General features: G+C 31.3%; 1 protein-coding gene and 1 long non-coding RNA gene across 5 annotated transcripts; both read left to right on the top strand.

The window, feature by feature from the left end:
• Window positions 1-387: 387 nt before the first annotated feature.
• Window positions 388-4,675, top strand: LOC112696838 (uncharacterized). The gene is made up of 4 exons (XR_003150947.2): window positions 388-805; window positions 3,821-3,966; window positions 4,051-4,131; window positions 4,217-4,675. It is a non-coding gene; the product is annotated as an uncharacterized lncRNA (long non-coding RNA).
• A 6,049-nt stretch (window positions 4,676-10,724) lies between these two features.
• On the top strand, window positions 10,725-21,396 carry LOC112696837 (uncharacterized). Of its 4 annotated transcripts, none has more exons than XR_011862417.1 (7): window positions 10,725-11,096; window positions 11,742-11,912; window positions 12,343-12,579; window positions 13,459-13,548; window positions 13,848-13,964; window positions 20,052-20,885; window positions 21,041-21,396. XR_011862417.1 is itself a non-coding variant. In XM_025749734.3 (6 exons), the coding sequence occupies exons 1-6, from the start codon at window positions 10,917-10,919 to the stop codon at window positions 20,094-20,096; spliced, it is 840 nt and encodes a 279-aa protein (XP_025605519.1). In that variant the 5' UTR covers window positions 10,725-10,916; the 3' UTR covers window positions 20,097-21,396. The 4 variants fall into 4 exon arrangements, 1 of the variants encoding a protein (XP_025605519.1); XR_011862416.1 differs by having other exon boundaries at window positions 20,987-21,396; XM_025749734.3 differs by having other exon boundaries at window positions 20,052-21,396.
• The last annotated feature ends 2,156 nt before the right edge of the window (window positions 21,397-23,552 follow it).

Raw genomic sequence — 23,552 nt, 5'->3', positions numbered from 1 at the left:
TTGACAAAGTAGAAATCCTCCGGAACGTGGCCGATAGAAGTCACATCCCAGGTTCGAATCCCAGCTATGACTGGGCAATGATGGAACTTTTAGGGTGTGTGTGGTTGGAGAAAATACAAGTGTATTTCCAGAAATTTTGAGATGGAAATATCTTATTCCCATATTTGGTTCAAGGTTTAAAAAATTATTCTTGGGTATGTTTTATTTTAAGGAATTCAATTACCACCAATTTAATTTCCATCTTCCCCATGGTTATCTTTAATTTCAATGGGAATAGAATGTGTATAACAATGTAAAAAGACTAAAATGCTCGTCACCTCTAATCCACTTTCTTTAGATTTTTCATTCATTTCACAAAAAACCAAACCCTAGTAGAGTAACTCCTCCATGAAAACGAAACCCTAGCCAGTTTTCCCCAAATTCATGGAGGCTCCACTGACGTCGGTGCCGCCTCGCCGCTGATCTGGATTCACACGACCACAGAGCTCCTTATTCTAGAAGGAAGATTCACTATCAACCGTTCGAGTTCGTGTTCATCATCACATCTCACCTCCGTTCGTATTCGCGTGTTCGTGCTCGTGCTATGGCCTCTCTGCTTCGTCTAAGCTCGGTTGCTTGCGCATCTCTCGCCTCCATCTCTGCTCGAGTTATGCTTCCTGTTTATGTCGTCTCCCTCGCCCCTCTCCCTCCTCGCCGGCGCCACTGTTATCCTAAACAGAAGACTGGTATCCTCTTCTTCGAGTTCATGTTCGCATTGCTTCTCTCTGCGAATTCTCTTTGAATTCTCTTCGAATCTATCATTAAGGTTGGATTTTTTTTATGCTTTCTACATCATATTACACTAATTTTCTGCAATAAACTGCTAATTTGATTGGTTATTTTTTATTTTTCTTGATTTCTTAGATGTCCTTTGTGATTATGTTGCATGCAAACAACATGTTTGATGATTTGCCTCAAATAAAGAGTTTAAGCTTGCTGTCATCGATTTTGATGAATTAATGAAAAGATATTAATCAATTTTTTAAACTTTGCAATGTAAGTAGTTTCCATTATGAAACAAAATATTCTAGTTGGATGAGAATGAAGTTTAGTACAGAGTAAATAAATACAGGAATTTCACCCATTTTGTCATACTCCACTGACCCAACTAGTCAATACAATAGAGAAAGAATTTTACTAGTAGGTCTAAATTTCCAAATTTCACATTGATGTCTGTTACTGTTAGAGGGGGCATTGTAGCTGCTTGAATTTATGGCTAGTGAGACAAATGTATTTCCAAATTTCCAAATTTCACATTCAATTGTATTTCTGTATTATTATGTAGTTAGTGATATTACTGATATCCTGTTCTTGATAATGTGCAATCACTAATCCTTATATAAATTCAATTATTCATTTATGAATGTATATGCTTGACTATATATATTGGTATTCAGAGTTGTTGCTATTGATGAAAACAAAACCATGGAACTTATCAGATAATTTTATTATTGTTATTGGGATTGTAGTTGAGTGTGTGTTGGCAAATTCAGTTTGCAATTGTAGTTTTGAATTGCAATTTTAAACCATTTTCAAGTGCTTTTCTTAAATTGAGCTTAGTAGTTGATAGTATTGTATTAAGTTTTCCGATGTTGTTTCACATTGTAATATTTTTAATTTATTTTCTTTTAATTTTGTTGATCGTTCTTTTAGTATAAAGTTACTGTGATTTTTTGAAAGAGCAAATGAGATGCCCTCTTCTGCTTTGTGGCTTTATGTTTCTTATACTAGATATTACAGATTCTTTGTTTGTGAATAAATTGATGACAACACTTATTTAATTATATACTCAAATTTTTCTTAGAATGTGTAAATCTAATTGTCTATTTTAGACCATCTTATGAATAGTCTTTTTTTTATAAAGTATAATCAGTTTGTTAGACTGGTAACTTGGATATAGCTTTTATAATTTCATTGCAGAAAATGATAAATTTTGATTTTTTTTATTTGTATGGTAGAAGAAATTTCAATGGCTTTTGAGCTTGCTTTTGTTTGAGTTTGCTTTTGATTCTTTTTGGTTTCATCACATGTCTCTGTCATAGGAGTGATTCTATTTAAATAATTAGAGGCCGTTGAGTTTATATAAACTTGAATTATTTAAACAAAAGCATTACTTTTCGTGAATTGCATATCTATATAAACGTGAATGGCAACATTTTGCATATCCGGTAAAACATTACTTGTTTTTTCCCTTTTTTTTTATGATTTCATTTACTTCCATCTCTGAGCTATACATATGACTTTACTGCTATTTAAAGAGTTCCATTCTATTCATATTAATCATTTCTTAACAAAATAAATGTTTGAGCAAATAAAAAGCCACTTTATATATATTTTGAAGAAGTATGTTTTGTTTTATGAATATCAAGTATTCAAGTGATAATGTAGAAAAATTTAAAAGCCACTTTATATGTATTACTCTTGTGTACACATTATGTGTACACCTTCCATTTTTAAATTTGAAAGTGAAAGTTAAGAAGAGAGAAAAATTGCTTTAAGATGTTCACATAAGGTGTACAATAAAATAGTGCAAGTATCATTTGTTACTTGCTATATCATGACTAATGAGTACACTCTTCGAAAAATATGTAATGTTGGTTTGGCATTAGATATTTGGTTGAAATTCTAAATACTGGAGTTGATCTATCAAAATAAATTATCAAAATAATGTGTCCTTGAATTTGATCTATGTCCCTCTTGTGTTCACCGCAGAAAGTTATACTTTTAATGGGATACATATTTAATCTTCTTGATGATAGGGTTGCCTTCATTCTTCTTTAGATAGTTCTTAGATAGAACCATTTTAACTTCTACTACATATTAATAAAGGCAGAAAAATAAAATATAAAAAATTTTAACATAATAATAAGTCAAATTGAAATTCTGAAATCAAATTAAAGGAAAGTTAAGTGTTGAATGTATATCTTTATAGTCTGATTTTATTGCTTAGCTTTAAATTATGATTTATGCAATAAGCTAAATATTTCGAATAAATTTGAAGTATGGCTATTAATTTTATTTTTAAATGATAGAAAAAGTTTACATAGAATAAATAAATAGTTAAGTCTCTTAGCTAAATATTTTAATATTTTTTCGCAAAATGGATTCCAAACAAAAGATGAAAGTTATTACCTGCTTGATTTTACATTTCGAATTAATGAATGACCTTATGGTTTAGTTGTTAATGATTTGTTATGTTTTGATTATATTGCAATTGAAAAAAAAAAGAAAAGAAAATGGAATTATAATTATAGTAGACAAATAATAAGAGATGTTAGTGTTGATAGGATTATTTATTTTAGTGATCTAGCATATATAGAAAATACAAGAATGGATAGATGTGTCTTTCATGCATTGTGTAATATGCTTAAAAGGGTTGGAAGGTTAGAACCAAGTAGGAATATAGGTGTGGAAGAAATGGTTGCCATGTTTTTACATATTATAGCACATGACGTCAAAATTAGAGTAATAAAGAGACAATTTGTGAGATCTGAAGAAACAATTAGTAGGCGATTTAATGATATATTGCTTGCTATTTTGAGATGTCATAATCTCTTACTGAAAAAACCTCAACCATTTAGTCAAGATAGAATGGATGAATGATGGAAATGGTTCAAGATAATTTATCTTGCTAATGTTATTAAACCTAATATGCTTGGTGTGCTTTAGAATTGAGTTAATTGACCTCATTTTTTGAATTTTAGAATTGTCTAAGAGTCTTAAATGGTACTCATATCAAAGTCAATGTCCTTGAGGCTAATAAGCCTAGATATCGAAACAGAAAAGGTGACATAACAACCAATGTGCTTGGAGTGGTTGCTCTTGATATGCAATTTATCTATGCACTAGCGGGTTGGGAGGGTTCAGCTGCGGATTCTAGGGTATTACGAGATGCACTATTTCGAAACGGGTTTAGTGTTCCCCAAGGTATTTTTATTGAGACTTTAGTATGTTATCAAAGTAACTATTTGATCTTTCATTAATTTTGTTCAATTTTATATGTCACACTAGGTCATTACTACTTATGTGATGCTGGATATATGAATTGTGAAGGATTTTTGACACCTTATAGATGACAAAAATATCATTTGAGTAAGTTTAATCCACCTAATCAACCCAGTATAGCTTAAGAGTTTTTTAATATGAAACACTCACAAGCTAGAAATGTCATTGAAAGGGCATTTGGAGTATTGAAAGCAAGATGGAGAATTTTAAGGGGAAGATCATTTTATCATGTTAAGACTCAAGGAAGAATTATAACTGCTTGTTGCATTTTGCATAATCATATTAGAAGAGTGATGGTTGTGGATCCTATTGATGAGATAGAAGATCAAAATATACTTGGAGTAGATGGTGAGACGATCCACCATATTAAGACGAGTGATGTTTGGGGTAGATGAAGAGATCAACTTACACAAAAAATGTGGAACCAATGGAGGAGAAGACATAACGCTCGATAATTGTAATCATTTTTCTATGTGTGAGGCTATCTATCATAACATTGATTTTATTTTGTTGATGTGTTTGTATTCTTGTATAAGAGTTGTGCATGTATACTTATTAGTGCAAGTAATTTTTTACTTTTGAGACTTCTTTGTAACTTCTATTTGGTTCATAGTAATTCTTTTTTAGTAAATTTAATTGTGATAATGTTAATTTTAATTAAAGATATTTGTTATTAGGGGTATTTTAGTAAATTTGAAAAGATTAGAATCGACAATAATTTTAATTAAACATATTTTTATTAAGGGTATTTTAGTAAATTTTTTATTAGAAGTATTTTTGTAAATTCAAAATGTAAAAAAGTAATCATTTTAATTAAGCATATTGTTATTAAGTGAAATTTAGAATCAATAATAATTTAACTAAAGATATTTGATATTAGGGTATTTTAGTAAATTTAAAAAAATTAAAATCAGTAATAATTTAGTTAAACATATTTGATATTAGGGATATTTAAGTAAATTTAAAAAAAATTAGAATCAATAATAATAGGAATATTATGAATATGTTAGTAATAATTATTTTAATAATTATTATTTGATATTAGAAATATTTTAATAATTTAAAAAAATTTAGAATTAATAATAATTTTAGTTAAATATATTTGATATTGGGGATATTTAAGTAAATTTTAAAAAAATAGAATCAATAATAATTTTATTTGAACATTAAGGATATTTTAGAATCAATAATAATTTTATTTGAACATATTTAATATTAAGGATATTTTAGTAAATTTTAAAAAATTAGAATTAATAAACAATTTAGCTAAAAATATTTGATATTAGGAGTATTTTAGTAAATTTAAAAAAAAATTAGAATCAATAATAATTTTAGCTAAACATATTTATTATTAGGGGTATTTTAGTAAATTTATTATTAGAGATATTTTGTAAATTAAAAAAATTAATGTAAAAAAATAATAATATTTAACTAGCTTTATATTTAATTTTTAGTCATTAATATTTTAATTTGAATGAATAAGGATAATTTTGACATATTAGATAATATGACTAAAAAATTTAAACTCAACCAAACAAAAATTTATTCATTTCTAAAATTATTACATAACATTGGGTATGTCTAAAACGAGCACAATAATTATGTGCTTGTTGGATGCGCCACATTTATATAGACCATTAGATTTGATTAGATGACAATCAAAGGCTAATATGAAAGAAGAAGGGATTGTCTAAAACGAGCTCAACCATTATGTGCTTATTGAATGAGCCACATTTATATAGACCATTAGATTTTATTAGATGAAAATCAAAGGCTAATATAAAACAAGAGCATTGATAGACTCTAATAAATATAGAATATCCTAATACATAAATAAATACTTTAAATAGCAATACTTTAATACACAATACTTTAAATGGCAACAAAATCTTTTATTCTTAAATAACTAAATATAAAATATATAAATATAAAATATATGAGTATTTTTTATTTAATAAAATTAATTATTATGCAAAAATTTTTAATAATATTAAAAATTTATATTAAAATAATATTTTAAATAGTAACATAAAACTATAAAATCATTAAAATTTATTTTATATTACTTGATAAATAATTAGATTATTACATTCAAAATTTATTAACTAACTACTTTTATTAAATATATTATTATATAATATGATTTTTTATAAAAATATTTTTAAAAAATAATTTATTTAGAATATTATATATAATACATGAAAATATTATTTTTTTATTTTTTTATTTTTTAGAAAAACAAAATAAATAATATAATTTTAAATACATACCTAAATAAAAAGTTAATATTTTCATGTATTATATATAACGTTTTAAATAAATTTTACTTTTACAAATATTTTGATAAAAAATTATATTATATAATAATATATTTAACAAAGAAATTAGTTAATAAATTTTAAATATAATAAACTAATTATTTGTCAAGTAATATAAAATAAACTTTATTTATTTTATATTTTTATGTTGTAGTTTAAAATATCATTTTAATATTATAAAAAAATTTGTATATAATAATTAATCTTAATGAATAAAAAACTTATATTTTTTGTATTTATATTTTATATTTTTTAAAATAAATTTTTTTTATCTTTATATAATAAAATAAGTGATAATCTTCTTTTATATATATATATATTAGGGGTGGTAAAATCGGTCGAATTCGTCGGGCCGACCCGCCGAACTCGCTAAAAAATGTGGGTTGGGTTAGAATTTGAAACCTGTCAAATTAAAAAAATTCGCTAAATTATGTATATATGTTCTAACTTCTAATTATGTGACTTTATTTATTTTATTTTAAAATTTCGTATATATGTTTAAATTATGTGACTTATTTTTTAAAATAAAAATGGTTCTATTGACAAAAATTATTTTAAGCAAATTTATTGAAGTTAAAAATTTTAAAAATAATAATAAAAAATTATATTATAATTTGACTATTTTTTATTTGTAATTAATTGTTTAATTATTATCTTTTAGTTAATTTTAATTAATTTTATTTTTCAAAAAAAAAGTCAAATGACTAGCATTTTGTACCAACTTTAGTTGGCGGGGCGGGCTGGCCCGTCTCGCTTAAGATGCAGGCCTAGGTGAGGCGGGACGGGTTGGGGCGAGTCGGCCCGCATTGCCACCCCTAATATATATATATATATATATATATATATATATATATATATATATATATATATATATATATATAGGGGTGGCAAGCGAGGAAGCCCGCCCCGCCCCGCCTAGTGAGGCGGTCCAAAAATCCTAGCCCTCCCCGCCTAACGGCAGGCATAGCCCGTCAAATATCCTCTTTTTTTTTTTACTTTTAACTATTAAATAATATATATAAAGGCATAAAAAAATCTCTCATATTTTTTACTTTTAACTATTATAATTTCTAAAAGTTATAAACAAATTATAATTTTTATATTCACAAATATTAAAGTCTTTGTAATTATAAATATCTAATAAATATAAATATAAACTAAGTTTTCATCCAAAACATAATTATAAATATTGTTCCCAAAGCAAAATAAACATAATCTAAAACATAATTATAAATATTGTCTCTAAAACAAAATAAATATAATCCAAAACACACAATTTTCATCTTCATTCTCTTGTAAGTTAGGTTGGGGGAAGTTGGATTTTGGCAAAAAAAAAAATTGTAAAAATACCTCTTGCTAAAAATAATAAGCCCGGCCCGTCCCGCCAAAATCCGTGGTTTAAGCGGTGCGAGTTACGCGGTCCCAATTTTTTAGCCCAACCCGCTTTTTTTGGCGGGTTATGCGGGCCGACCCGGCGGGTTTAGGCCCGTTTGCCACCCCTATATATATATATATATATAATATTTAGTAATTTTTTTATATATTAAATAATTATAATTATATAATAACATTAAAATCAGAAAACATATTAAATCTATTACAGTATAACTATTTAAAATATCATTTTTATATAATCTTTTAATATTATAAAAAAATTATGCATAAAAATTTTGTGGGTTTGGCAAATTTTTTAATTTGACCGGTTTCAAATCTTAGTCCGACCCACCTTTTTTAGCGAGTTCGGCGGGTCGGCCCGATGGACTCGACCTGTTTTGCCACCCCTAACATATATTAAGAAAATTATCACATATTTTACTATATAAAGGTAGAAACTTTTTGTTCTAAAAAATATAAATTAAATAAATACAAAAAATATAATTTTTTTATTCATTAAGATTAATTATTATGCAAATTTTTTATAATATTAAAATAATATTTTAAGCTATAATATAAAAATATAAAATAATTAAAATTTATTTTATATTACTTGACAAATAATTAGATTATTATATTTAAAATTTATTAACTAATTACTTTATTAAATATATTATTATATTATATAATTTTTTATCAAAATATTTGTAAAAGTAAAATTTATTTAAAAAGTTATATAAAATACATGAAAATATTAACTTTTTTATTTAGGTATGTATTTAAAATTATATTATTTATTATGTTTTTTTAAAAAAATTGAAAAAAATAAAAAGTTAATATTTTCATGTATTATATATAATATTTTAAATAAATTATATTTTTAAAATATTTTTATAAAAAATTATATTATATAATAATATATTTAATAAACTTAGTTAGTTAATAAACTTTAAATATAATAATCTAATTATTTGTCAAGTAATATAAAATAAAATTTTAATTATTTTATATTTTTATGTTAGTTATAGTTTAAAATATTATTTTAATATAATTTTTTAATATTATAAAATTTTTTTGCAATAATTAATTTTAATAAATAAAAAATACTCATATATTTTATATTTAATTATTTAAGAATAAAAGATTTTGTTGCCGTTTAAAGTATTGTGTATTAAAGTATTACCATTTAAAGCATTTATTTATGTAGTCACAAAAAAAGCATTTATTTATGTACTAGGATATTCTATATTTATTAGAGTCCATCAATGTTCTTGTTTTATATTAGCCTTTAATTTTCATCTAATAAAATCTAATGGCCTATATAAGTGTGGCTCATTCAATAAGCACATAATGGTTGAGCTCGTTTTAGACATACCCAAAGAAGAACATTGATAGACTTTAATAAATACAGAATATCTTAGTACATAAATAAATACTTTCAATGATAATACTTTAATACACAATACTTTAAATAGTAACAAAATTTTTTATTCTTAAATAATTAAATATAAAACATATAAATACAAAAATATGAGTATTTTTTATTCAATAAGATTAATTATTATGCAAAAAATTTTTATGATATTAAAAAATTATATTAAAATAAAATTTTAAATTGTAACATAAAAATATAAAATAATTAAAATTTTATTTCATATTACTTGACAAATAATTAGATGATTATATTCAAAATTTATTAACTAACTAATTTTATAAAAATTATTATTATATAATATAATTTATTTAAAATATTATATATAATACATGAAAATATTAATTTTTTATTTTTTTCAATTTTTTATTTTAAAAAACAAAATAAATAATATAATTCTAAAACATGCCTATCATATTACATATTTATTTATATTAGTAAGACCTAAACTAATATAACTTACATAATTAAAAATATAAAACATATAAATACAAAAAAATAAAAGTATTTTAAAAATATTATGACATTTGTATATTAATTTTTCATATATATATATATATATATATATATATATATATATATATTTGGTCGAGTTAGAGATTAAAAAATTTAACTAAAACAATAAAAAATACTTGAAAATAATAAAAATAAAAAATATCTTATTATAAATATATAATTTTAAATATTATATATATGAAACTTTAAATGTTAATTTTAATAAATAAAAAATATTTATTTTTTTGTATTTATATGTTTTATATTTTTAATTACGTAAGTTTGATTAATTTAGGTTTTACTCGTATAAATAAATATATAATATGATAGGCATATATTTAGAATTATATTATTTTTATTCTGCTTTTCTAAAAAAATTGAAAAAATAAAATGGTTAATATTTTTATGTATTATATATAATATTTTAAATAAATTATATTTTTGAAATATTTTGATGAAAATTTATTTTATATAATAATATTTTTAACAAAATTAGTTAATTAATAAATTTTAAATATAATAATCTAATTATTTGTGAAGTAATATAAAATAAAATTTTAATTGTTTTATATTTTTATGTTATAGTTTAAAATTTTATTTTAATATGAATTTTTAATATCATAAAAAATTTTTGTTTAATAATTAATCTTATTGAATAAAAAATACTCATATTTTTATATTTATTTATTTTATATTTAATTATTTAAAAATAAAAGATTCTGTCACTATCTAAAGTATTGTGTATTAAAGTATTATCATTTAAAGTATTTATTTATGTACTAGGATATTCTGTATTTATTAGAGTCTATCAATATTTTTTTTATACTAGCTTTTGATTTTCATCTAATCAAATCTAATAATCTATATAAATATAGCGCATTCAATAAACACATAATTGTTATGTTTGTTTTAGACATATCCCATAACATTCCAAGATATTAAATTTTATAACCAAATATAAATATTTTATATTCTAAATAATGTTATTTCTAGACATTATATTCTTAGGAATAGAAATGACATTCTTAATAATAAAATTTAATCTGAGTATGCGAGCGTGTATGACCGGGAAAAAAAAAAAAAATCCTCCGGAACTTATTTTCCATTTCACTCGATTTTATTCGATTTTCCACTGCACTAACGAAAAGTCGAAAAGCGTTGGTTCTCAGTTTTCCCCTTCTTAGCGTACATAACAAACAGCCAGCAACTGAAGCAGAAATCGCAGCTCAAAACCCCAAAAGAAAGAAAAAAAAATGGAGGAGGAGAGCACGCTGCATCTCGAACTGCACAAGTTATCTTGCGTCAACTCCGATGAAACCATGGACACCATTCTCCGAAGCATCTGGAACACCCGCAAAACTGGTCTCCGTGGCGCCGATAAGTCAAAATTGCGGTCACTCCTTCACCTCTCTTCTCCCTCACAACTCGACCCTGTAATGTTTACAATTCCAACTCTCTCATTCTTCAATTTGTTTATTTATATGCATTTTTTCTTTCAAAGGTTTAATCTTCCTCCCTCTTTATTTGCTTCCGTGGGATTGTTTCCAGTGGTTTTTGTTTCGAATGGGACCGAAAGAAAGTGAAGATGTTTCAAAGAGTGTTTGCGGTCCAATCACCTTGAATGTAGAAATTAGTTCACTCAGCTCAAAACAGATTTGTTAGAACGAAATTGATTATGGATGGTCGTGGTTTATTATATGTAAAAGAAGATTTTTTCTTTGTGAAAAAATTCACCACTTTTTTGTTATTTTGATGTGTGTATTGGACACTGGTTCAGCTGTTTCTTTGATTTTGGACTTGCTTCTTAGGCACTTGGAACCATTTTGTTTTGCAGTTTGGGAACTAGTTTATGAGGCAATAACTGAACTATGTTTTGTTTTGCTTACTTCTATTTGGTTCTCTTTATTTCTCAAGCAAAAGGAAGCAACTCAAGTCGTGTAAAGGTGTTATTCAAATTGTGTGTTTTTTCTTCTGAAGTTGATATGTTTTGCTACTCAATGTTGTCATGAGTTGTTGAAATATGAGTGATTATGTTGGAGTTTGTGTAGTATGTTCTGATGGTGAGTTGGTCATGATAGGTCTTGGCATGCCTTCGCTCGCTTGTCCGAAAATGCGCTTATCAAAACTTTGCCAGCAATGAGCTTGTGAAATTGTTTCCTCCTGATCTTCCACTAGACTTACAAAGCATTCTCCTATTGTCCCTCCAAAAGAACCAAGAACAGTGGAGGGAAGATATAGCCCGAGAACAGGTGAGCCAACACTTTCGTGCTTACTAAATACTAACACTCGAATGAGTGGGATGTTCAACACAGCTTCATCATAACCTCAGTTTTTAGGGTGTGCAAACTGAGGTTATCCACAAAAATCATGTTTTAAAAACTTGTTTGAACTTGATTGTGTCCGAAACCGTGGTTTTGACTTTTGAATGGAAGAGAAATTGTGTTTCTCATTGTTCAAACCATGGATTGGGAATTATAATCCACATTGCTATCAGTAATTCTTTTAAAATGCTCTTAAGAGAATTGCAGGCTTGCATTTTTGCTTTGGTGTAGGATAGATAAACTCTACAATACAGCTCCTTCTAGTTGATAAACAGCAACATAGGAGGAAAGACACTCATATACATACATACACACACACATCTATATATATATATATCTTTTGCTTTCACATTTTCAGGATTTCTCTCCGAGGACAAGTGTTTCCTATCAAGTAAGAGCAAATGTCCCTCCATCTTTTACTTCACTGCTGTCTTCTGAGATGCAGATGTCACCATCTCTGTGGCCACGCCAAGATGATTCTATTGCCCAACTGAACCACAATGATTTTGGGATTTCAGCAGCACTCGTTCCCAATGTAGATCTCTCTGGCCTGCCTGCATGCTTCCAATGTGACACTGCTCCTGCTGAAAACTTGGTACTTGAGAGGCATTGGTTTCGTCTAACGGTTTTAATTCTAAATTTCCAATGTAGATCTCTTTCCACTATCACTTTTCGCTTGGGAATTAATTCTAAATTTCCAAACTACTCTTACTTTGAATGTATACAGGCTTTAGGGAAAATAGGAAAAAAAAATGAAAATGGGCTTTGGTTGCCTTGCTTGATGCTTAGTTATAATAACTGATGTGTTCTGCCTTGTACAGATATTTATTTATTTTTAGCATTTATTTATTGGTTTTTTTTTTGGGGGGGGGGGGGTTGATAAAACTGCACTGTACAGATTTTAGATATAATTATGAGTGTTTCTAGTGATGTATTTTGAGGATACTAGTAGATATCATATTTCATTGTTTATTTTCCATCATCTTTTTGGTTTTCTTTTTTTTAAAAAAAAGGAAAAAATAAGTACTTTTTTCAAAAGCCAATCCAAACCGACCTTAAAGTTATTTCATATTTGGATAGATTTTTTAAAAAAAAAATTCAAGTATTAAAAACGTATAATTTGTCTGTTAAAAAAATTTCTTTTTTAAAAAAGATAAAAAAAAATACTTTTTTTCAAAAACCAATCCAAACTGATCCAAAAGCTATTTCATATTTAGATAGGTTTTTTTAAAAAAAAATTTAAGTATTAAAAACGTATTTTGCTTATATTTTTTTTAAAGCAAGATATTGTTAGCATTTAGAAAAACAAATAATATTTTTTTAATAAAAGTATTTTTTTAAAAAATGAATCCAAATAAGTTTAAAATTGAATAAAAAGTACTTTATTTTTGAAAAAACAAGGGTAATTTTTTAACTCAAAAAAGCAATTCTAACCAACACTAAATATGCTTTTCTTGTTATTTGAAAATCATAGGGAAACCTTCCTTGCGTCAAATCAATGACTTGGACCATGGAGAACCGTGGCTCTTCTCCTGCAGATAGAATGGCTATAATTAACCTCAAGGTAATGGCACTAGCTTGTATGTCTGTGAATATTAATCACCAAATATCCATAAGCTTAAAATAAAGGCATCTATAGTGAGCATATTACCTCTGTCTCCACATTTTCACAAATATATTGGTTGTATCCTGTACAAAGGTTATAATCAAATTTGATTCAGACTAAAAGCATCTTTTAGAAGCATAAATCAAAATTCATTACCATTCTTATACACTTTGAAGGTCCACAATTTGCATTCAATGTCATTATAATATTGTTATAATGCGAAGGATATTCATTTTTAACATGCTTTTGTTATAAAGCTGCATGATTATAGCAAGTCCCCGTTAGGCGAAACAGAGGTGAAGTTTCAGCTCACAAAGGACACACTTGAGGCTATGCTGAGATCAATGACATACATCAGTGAACAACTAAGTGCAGTAAGATTTTCTTTTATGTTCATTGAGATTTTGGCCATGTATTGTATTGCATAATCAACCAGGAAGCAAGAAGTTTATCAAGCATGTATTGTTGAAAATGAGAGAGAATAGTTATTCATCTTTCATAATAAGAAACTTGTTTGTTCTGGATTGGAGACTTTTAGATGATGTGTGATCTGTTGTAGGTTGATAAGGGAAAGGAGAAGTAGAATAGTAGATGAATCAAGTGCGTTGTGTATGAAGAGAGAGATTGCAACAAACCAGAGAGATAATAGGGATTTAACTCCTTTTAAATATACTTATAAAAGGAGAGGAGAAAAAGTAGCAAACTAAATTTTAAATTCTGAAACTCCACATCTTTAGGACAGTAGTTATAGGATTAGATATTATAAATAGGTAGGCTGGGAAAGCTAGTAGGCAGGAAATAAGTGGAGTGAAAATCTAGAGGGAGAGAATTGACCTCTCGAAAGTCAATTATTCTTGTTTTTCTTTCATTTAAATCTATAATATCCTGTTCAGTTATTCTGTTCTTCCCTTCTACCCTTATCTTCTACACTCAATTCTGCCCTAACAGTAAGGATACTAGAGAAACCGTAACAATTGGTATCAGAAGTTCGATCTGGGCTTCTTCCTGTGAATGGTTTCCACACGCAGCGGAGGTGCGATGGAGGATCGGGTTGAGAGTCTGGAGAAACAGTTGAATGAGTTTCGCTCTGAACAAAACAGAATAATGGAAACGATGACGCAAAGGATGGATGAATTAGTAATGCGAATCCCACAACAGGATTCGAGCGGTGGGAACTCGCGCATCAACGATCCGGGTGGCGGGCGTCAGCGAGATCCACCTCCAAACAGGGGTGCTCTTGATCGCCGAGTGGACATTCCTTCGTTTGATGGCTCGGATGCGAGCGGATGGTTGGTTCGAATGGATCGTTATTTTCGCATATCAAGGATTCAGGTGGAAGAGAAACTCGAGTACGCGGTGCTTGCACTTCATGGGGAAGCTTTAACATGGTTTGAATGGTGGGAGTCTCAATCCACCTTCCCTTCATGGATTCGTTTCAAACAAGATTTGCTCAAACGATTTGAGCCTGGTGCAGATGCGAATCCTCTTGCGCCATTATTGCAGGTGAGACAGCATGGGTCGGTTATGGAGTATCGGAGAGACTTTGAGATAGCGGCTAGGGCACATAGACATTTGGGGGGAGATACCTTGTTGTGCATGTTCCATGAAGGACTCAAACCGTCGATCAAAGCGGAGATGAGAGTTGCCGAGTTTGAAAACCTCCAGGCCCTGATGGATAGGGCCATGATGTTAGAGTCGAGGAATGAAGCGTGGCGTACAGAAGGAACGCACCCAGGAGGAAGACGAAATGACAATACTAACCGTTTGGGCTGGAGCGGTGCCAGATCCAATAATTGGGCTCAGCACACTTCACAATCTCCTTCCACAACTAAACAGCCCACATCCATCCCTCATAGTAAAACAGAATCCAATACTTCCTCGGCCCCTTCCACCACTAATATCACAAAGCCTTCATCACGATGGATTTCAAATGAGGAATGGAGTGAGCGACAGCGCAAAGGTCTCTGTTTCCGCTGCGGGGACAAGTGGAATCCTGGCCACGCATGCAAGTTCAGACATCAACAACTCATTCTCCTGGGGGAAGAGGATGAACAACCCGAGGATTGTTGTGAAGATTTGGCCTCGGACGAACCTGTCATAACCATTAACAGTCTTTCTCTTCGTCTCTCTTCTCTAAGTTATTGGGGACTTACATCACACCAAACTTTGAAGGTACGAGCTACTATAAACGGTGTTGGGGTGGTCGTGTTGGTTGATCCAGGGGCTGAGGCGAATTTTATTTCATCTTCTCTTGTCTCCATACTGGGTTTGCCATTGGTACACCTGCCTCCTTTCCGAATTGAGGTTGGAAATGGAGCAATAGAGCATGGGTTAGGTGGCTGTGAAAAAGTGGAATTATTGGTACAGGGAATTTCTATTGTGGAGGACTTCTTGGTGATGGAATTGGGACGTTCTGAAGTCGTTTTGGGTGCGGGGTGGATTGCTAGTTTGGGCAAATTTGAAGGGGATTATAACGCCTTATCCTTAAGCTGGATGTTGAATGGGAAGAAGGTGACTTTGCATGGTGATCCCTCTTTAGGGAGAAGTCGAGCTAGTGCAAAAGTGACTTTAAATGCCCTGAGAAATAATGAAGAGGGCTTTCTCGTAACCCCTGTGTTCATTGCCGATTCTACAGAAGCCCAACTATCTGTTTCGTCAGCAACTTTGGCAATTTTGCAGCAATTTGAGGATGTCTTTCAGTCCCCATATGGTCTTCCTCCACAAAGAACACACGATCATGCTATAGTACTAAAAGATAGTGCAGAGATCCCAAACATTCGACCTTACAGATATCCATATTATCAGAAGGCAGAAATGGAAAAAATAATTGATGAAATGCTGCAGATTGGGATTATTCGGCCTAGCACAAGTCCCTTCTCGAGCCCGGTAATTTTGGTAAAGAAAAAGGATGGTGGGTGGAGGTTTTGCGTCGACTATAGGGCCCTCAATAAGATCACGGTGCCGGACAAATTTCCTATTCCTATTATAGAGGAGCTATTGGATGAGCTCGACGGTGCAACAGTGTTTTCCAAATTGGATCTCAAATCCGGATATCATCAAATTCGAATGAAGGAGGAGGATATTCATAAGACAGCTTTTCGCACCCACGACGGCCATTACGAATTCCTTGTAATGCCTTTTGGCCTCACAAACGCTCCATCCACTTTTCAAGCCCTCATGAACACTGTACTTCGTCCGTTCCTCAGTAAATTTGCTTTAGTTTTCTTCGATGACATCCTTATTTATAGCAAGGATCTCATTAGCCACAGAGGTCATTTGCAGAATATTTTTGAGGTACTGAGGCAGCACAGTTTATTGGTAAATAAAAAGAAGTGCTGTTTTGAAGCAATGAGTATTGAGTACCTTGGCCACGTTATTTCTGCCGAAGGGGTGGCGGCTGATCCTAAGAAACTCAGAGATATGCTTGACTGGCCTCCACCAAAAGATATTCGCAGCTTGCGGGGTTTCTTGGGCTTAACCGGATATTATCGCCGCTTTGTAAAAGGGTATGGTACTATTGCTGCTCCTCTCACCCAACTTCTCAAAAAGGACTCTTTTAATTGGGGTAAGGATGCTGAATCTGCTTTTCAAAAGCTCAAAACAGCTATGGTTTCCGTTCCGGTTTTAGCCGTTCCATGCTTTTCTAAACCTTTCCAGCTGGAAACCGATGCATCCGGAAAGGGAGTGGGTGCTGTCTTGATGCAGGAGGGTCGGCCAATTGCCTTTATGAGCCAAAAACTCTCGGAAACAGCCCAGCAGAAATCTGTCTACGAAAGAGAGTTGATGGCAATTGTTCTAGCTGTTCAAAAGTGGAAACACTATCTCATGGGACAGCAGTTCACAGTTTTTACTGATCAACAGTCCTTGAAGTTTTTATTAGATCAGCGTGTAGCAGACGAAGGCCAGCAGAAATGGTTATCCAAGTTACTGGGATACAATTTTGACATTAAATATAAGGCAGGGACAGAAAACAGGGTGGCTGATGCCCTTTCTAGGAAATTTCATTTCTCCTCCCTGTCTTTTTCCATGGCAGCAGAATGGGATGATATGGAGGCTGAAGTATTGGCTGATGAGAAATTAAATGGGATTATGCAGAAGTTGTTAATGGGGGAAGAAACTACACCCGGTTTTGCTTTAATAAATGGAAAACTCAAATATAAAGGGAGGTTAGTGATTGCAAAAACCTCTAAATGGATTCCAAAAATTCTGTTGGAATTTCATAGCTCCAAGCTGGGAGGCCATTCGGGCTTCTTTAGGACTTACAAGAGGATTTCTGCTATCCTTTATTGGGAGGGTATGAAGGCAGCAGTGATGAACTTTATTAAAGGCTGTGAAATTTGTCAGCAGAACAAGCATTCTACCTTGCAACCTGCTGGTCTCCTACAACCGCTGCCAATTCCTTCCAATGTATGGGCTGACATCTCAATGGATTTCATAGGGGGATTACCCAAAGCCAATGGAATGGATACAATATTTGTGGTGGTGGACCGCATGACTAAATATGCTCATTTCTTCCCACTTTCACATCCCTTTACGGCAAAGGATGTTGCTGTTTTGTTCATTAAGGAAGTGGTACGCCTCCATGGTTTTCCATCATCAATTGTCTCCGATCGAGACAAAATATTCATGAGTGCTTTCTGGACTGAAGTTTTTAAACAGGCCGGTACTACCTTGAAGATGTCCTCGGCCTATCACCCGCAGACCGACGGCCAAACTGAGGCGGTGAATAAATGCTTGGAAACCTACCTGCGATGCTTAACTGGTGCTAAACCTAAACAATGGCCCGCTTGGCTTTCTTGGGCAGAATTTTGGTATAATACCTCATACCATGGCTCTATTCGGATGACACCTTTTCGAGCTTTATATGGCAGGGAACCTCCAACTTTATTACGAGGAGGGATGGAATCTTCAGTAGAAGAAGTAAGGGTCTTATTGGAGGAACGAAATCAGATGCTAGAGGAAATCCAATTTCAGCTTAATAGGGCTCAGAACAGAATGAGACAAAGTGCAGACAAGAAACGACGTGATGTGTCTTTTGAAATAGGAGACTTTGTGTATCTCAAACTTCAGCCATATAGGATGAAATCTTTGGCAGCCAGATCAAATCAGAAGTTAGGTGCAAGGTTTTATGGTCCTTTTGAGGTGCTAGAACGGATTGGAGCAGTGGCCTACAGGCTGAAATTACCTGACACAGCAAGAATCCACCCTGTTTTTCATATTTCCCAGTTGAAGAAAAGTGTTGGACCTTCCTTACATCCTCAACCATTACCCGAAGCACTCACTGAAGAAGGAGAATTGCTGGTAGAACCTGAACAAGCCATTGACAGCCGCTACAACAATCAGGGAGATCTTGAGGTCCTTATCAAATGGAAAGAACTGCCAGATTTCGAGAATACTTGGGAGTCAGCAGCAACATTACAGACAACATTTCCCTCTTTCCACCTTGAGGACAAGGTGGCTCTTCATGGGGGGGGGGGGGGTATTGCAACAAACCAGAGAGATAATAGGGATTTAACTCCTTTTAAATATACTTATAAAAGGAGAGGAGAAAAAGTAGCAAACTAAATTTTAAATTCTGAAACTCCACATCTTTAGGACAGTAGTTATAGGATTAGATATTATAAATAGGTAGGCTGGGAAAGCTAGTAGGCAGGAAATAAGTGGAGTGAAAATCTAGAGGGAGAGAATTGACCTCTCGAAAGTCAATTATTCTTGTTTTTCTTTCATTTAAATCTATAATATCCTGTTCAGTTATTCTGTTCTTCCCTTCTACCCTTATCTTCTACACTCAATTCTGCCCTAACAGTAAGGATACTAGAGAAATCGTAACAGAGATCGAGTGAGCATAGAACAAATTTAGGCCCTTGGATCTTGCATTATTTGTCTAGACTAAAACCTAAAGTTGTGTACTTAATAAAAGAAAATGAAAAATAAACTTGTGTAACTCTTTTCGTGAATATGTGATTTTTTAATAACTTTAATCGTAGTCATTCATATATGGTTATATGATCTAAATTGACTCTTTCATCTTATATTTATATAAAAGCACTGTTCTCACTAGATAGATCCCTATATAAGGAGTGGATCAAATTAGAGATCTAACCTGTCTGATGTTACATGAAAGAACAATATTAAAATATAAATTCATCTAATTTTAAATGTGATGATGTTCCTATTTTTTTTTCTCTCCCTGAAACACAATCAAACAACTTGAAGTTGATTTGTTAAACTATATGCTGAGAAATGAATGATGCGCTCCATTGCAATGAAATCTCTATTTGTTGTCCACCGTTGCTCTACTTTCTGGTAGGCAGATTAAATGGTGTACACCGTCCATAATTTCAAAGTTAAGAGAAAATCATAGGAACTTACATGGTCTTGTCTAATGTAATTCTTTTCTGTGTTTTCCAGACATGATTCTTGTACTTCATTTATTTGTGTCATCCACAATGTGTTTGCAGGTTAGGACATCTTCCGGACCAGCCAACAAGAAGCACAAGCAGTAGTTTCTTTTTGTTTAGTTTTTTTCTTCTTTTTTTTTTTAAGTGATTAGCACTGTAGGTCATAAGTCACATTATACCTAACAATAGTAAGGATAATATATACTAATGTATCATCCTTTTAGATAGAGCAACAATTAAGAAGGTGAAAAAAGTAGTAGCTAATGATCTATATATGTTGTAATGGCGCATTTGACTCAAGAATATAATGTTAGGGGTAAACAAATATGAGTAAAGTATCAACCCGGTCCTGTCCATTTCCTTGAATGACAACGCGATCCTTAACCAAAAACACGATTTATTTCGGTGCCTAACCTTGTGCTCCATCTGTCAATGCGGTCCTTCTGTCACTTTCACGGCGAAAACTTGACAGAAATTGTTGACGTGTATAGGTAAGTGGATGACATGGATGGCCTAGGTGGTTACGTGGAAGATGGAAGCCCATGTGGCTAGGTGAAATGGACAAGGGCCTATCTGTCTTCGTCCACAACACACAAATACCGTCGTTTTGAGGTTTCCAGGCGTCTTTATTAGACAAGTCTGGTCGTCTCTCTCCCTTGTTTCGTGTATAGAACCCAGACCACCATGAGCAATAGCAGAGAGTATGGGAGTGGAAGAGATGTGTCAAATGATGAGGATAGGAGTATTTCTGTGAGCTCCGTTGGCAGTGCTGGAGCGAGGAAGAAAAAAAGATTCGTTACCCAAAAATGCAATTGTGGGATTTATGCAATTCTATTCATGTTGTCAACACAATCAAACCCTAATAGGCTATTCTTTGGATGCCCATATTTCAAGGTATGAAATAATTAGTTATGTTCTTATTCCTGTTAAGATCTGTAGCAAGCATCTCTTCATTGCAATTCTAGTTTTGCCATTTTTTACTGTGCAAACTGCAGAATCTCATTGCAAATATTTTCTATGGCTGGATAAATATGTTTCACTGTTTGAAGAGGAGCAAATAAATGATCACAATCTTCGTGATTGGAATCCAAAGCAAAATCATTTGTTGGATGCAGCTATTTCGATGGAGGAGAAAGTGACTAAGCTAGAGGATAGAGTTTTTGGCTTAGAGTTGCAGATGAAAAATTCTAGGCATGTTAAATGTATTAGGGGTTAGTTATCCATTAATGGCTCTTGTGTTTGTCTTTGGAGTTGTATTTGCAAATTATCTCCGATAAATTGGATAGCAGTTAATAGGTCTATGATGTTTTTGTTTTGGAAGTGCATGTTGCTTAAATAGTTGTATCACCTAACAGTGTAAATCTGATTTTATTAAATGGAATAGTTGTGTTGGTTGTTTGAAAAAGATTGACTGTGTCAAAAAAATAGAATGTGTTATACTCCAATTCTTGTAATTCATGAAAAACAATCCAGTAATAACTAACAATAATATGTAACATTGACAACTTCATACAGTTACCAAATGTCAACATCTTGTGCACAAGGTGACTCCAAAAGTGGGCAAAATATAGTCCTATACCAATATTAGAGACACAAATATAAATAGAGTATTATAGATTCTTAATTCACACAGGCTATCAAAACAGTAACCAAAAGACTGTTTGTTGTGGCTGTATGTAAACTAGTTTATCAAAAAAGACTACATCTACTTGTTATAATATAAACCTAGGACTACACTTTTAGTTCTTCCTTATCGTTTGATGCATCTCTTCCACTCCCACGTTCTCTGCTATTGGCCATGGTGTTTTGGGTTCCATACACGAAACAAGGGAGAGAGACGACCGGACTCGTCTAATAAAGACGCCTGAAAACCTTAAAACGACGGCGTTTGTGTGTTGTGGATAAGGACAGATAGGCTCCTGTCCATTTCACCTAGCCACGTGGGCTTCCATCTTTCATGTAACCACCCAAGCCATCCATATCACCACTTGCCTACACATATTAGCAATTTTCGTCAAGTTTTCGCCGTAAAAGTGACAGAAGGATCGTGTTGGCAGATGAATCACAGGGTCAGGGACCAAAATAGATCGTGTTTTCGGTTAAGGATCGTGTTGTCATTCAGAGAAATGGACAGAAACTATGTTGGTACTTTACTCAACAAATAAACTGATTTTGCTCAAGTGTTTATGATTCGTTGATTGATGTGATTAAGAAAATTTGCTGGTAATTATAAGCAGTTTCTATCTCATTAATCAAATATTAGTCTCTAAGTAAGATCTTTGACATTATATTTTTTTGATTTATTGAAAATACGTCTAATTGTTGTAGTTGTTTGATTTAGAGGTATTGCTAATTTGACAACTAAACCATCTCCGATAAGGCAATAACTACAACTAGGTGTATTTTTGCGAGATATTTTTTGTATTTAAACAATAACCCAATATTTTTTTTGAGTCCTGCTATACATCAAAGCAATTTTACATTCAAGTCGTTTAGTTTACGTTGCGGGACTTTGTCATCGTCATCTTCTTTCTCTTTCTCCTCCTCCTCCTTCTTCTCCTCCTTCTCCTTTTTCTTCATCTTTTTTTCATTATCGTCATCGTCACCACCACCATACCACTACATCCATCTCCTCCTCCTCTTTCTTTTTTATTTGAATTTTTTTGATCTTTTCCTTCCTTTTCTTCTTCCTCCTCCATTATTATTATCGTCATCACTAACAACACCAATATTTTGCTAACATCTTTATTGATTCTGATTGTGATGATCGAATAAACCGAAAATATTATCAACACGAAACTATTGTATAATACCAAATGAACCGAAAATGACCATTATATAAATTCGAATTCAGAAATACCTGCGCTCGAATAAACCGAAAATATTATCAAACGAAAAAATTGTATAGTACCAAATGAACCGAAAATTAGCTTAAAAAAATCATTATATAATACCAAATGAACTAAAAATTGTCCATTATATAAATTCGAATTCGATGATAACGATAAAGACAATATATATTAGAAGACAATGACGATATCAATGATGATTATGATGATGATGATGATGATTATGGAGGAGAAGGATAAAAAAGAAGGAGGAGACGAAATTCCAATAGAAGTAGGAGGAGGAAGATGAAGAGGTGGTATTGGTGACGACGGTAACGAACTTGAAAAATAAGAAAAATGTAGGATAAGAAGAAGTCGTAGACTCGTAGCATCCGAAGTGAAGAAGAAGAAGAAGAAGAAGGGGGAAGGGGGAGAAAAAAGAAACGCGTAACTCAAATCACTTGGATGGGGAGAATTACTCATTTTTTTCCGGGTAAAGTATTATTTTGGTCCTCAATGTTTAGGCCAAATCCTAGTTTAGTCCTTAACGTTTCAAACGACCTATTTCTATCCCAAAAAATTTCAAACAGGTTCAATATTGTTTTACTATTAAATTTGATATTGATAGTTAACAGAATGAATGATATGGACGTTAATAATGATATTAGTTAAGTTATATTTTATTTTATGTGTTAGAAAAACATAACCAAAATCTTCTTGTAATATTTCTTCT

Source organism: Arachis hypogaea, chromosome 6 (genome assembly GCF_003086295.3).
Source record: "Arachis hypogaea cultivar Tifrunner chromosome 6, arahy.Tifrunner.gnm2.J5K5, whole genome shotgun sequence".
Lineage (NCBI taxonomy): Eukaryota > Viridiplantae > Streptophyta > Magnoliopsida > Fabales > Fabaceae > Arachis > Arachis hypogaea.
The sequence above is the reverse complement of the archived record's forward strand: the minus strand, read 5'-3'. Positions and strand labels throughout refer to the sequence as shown.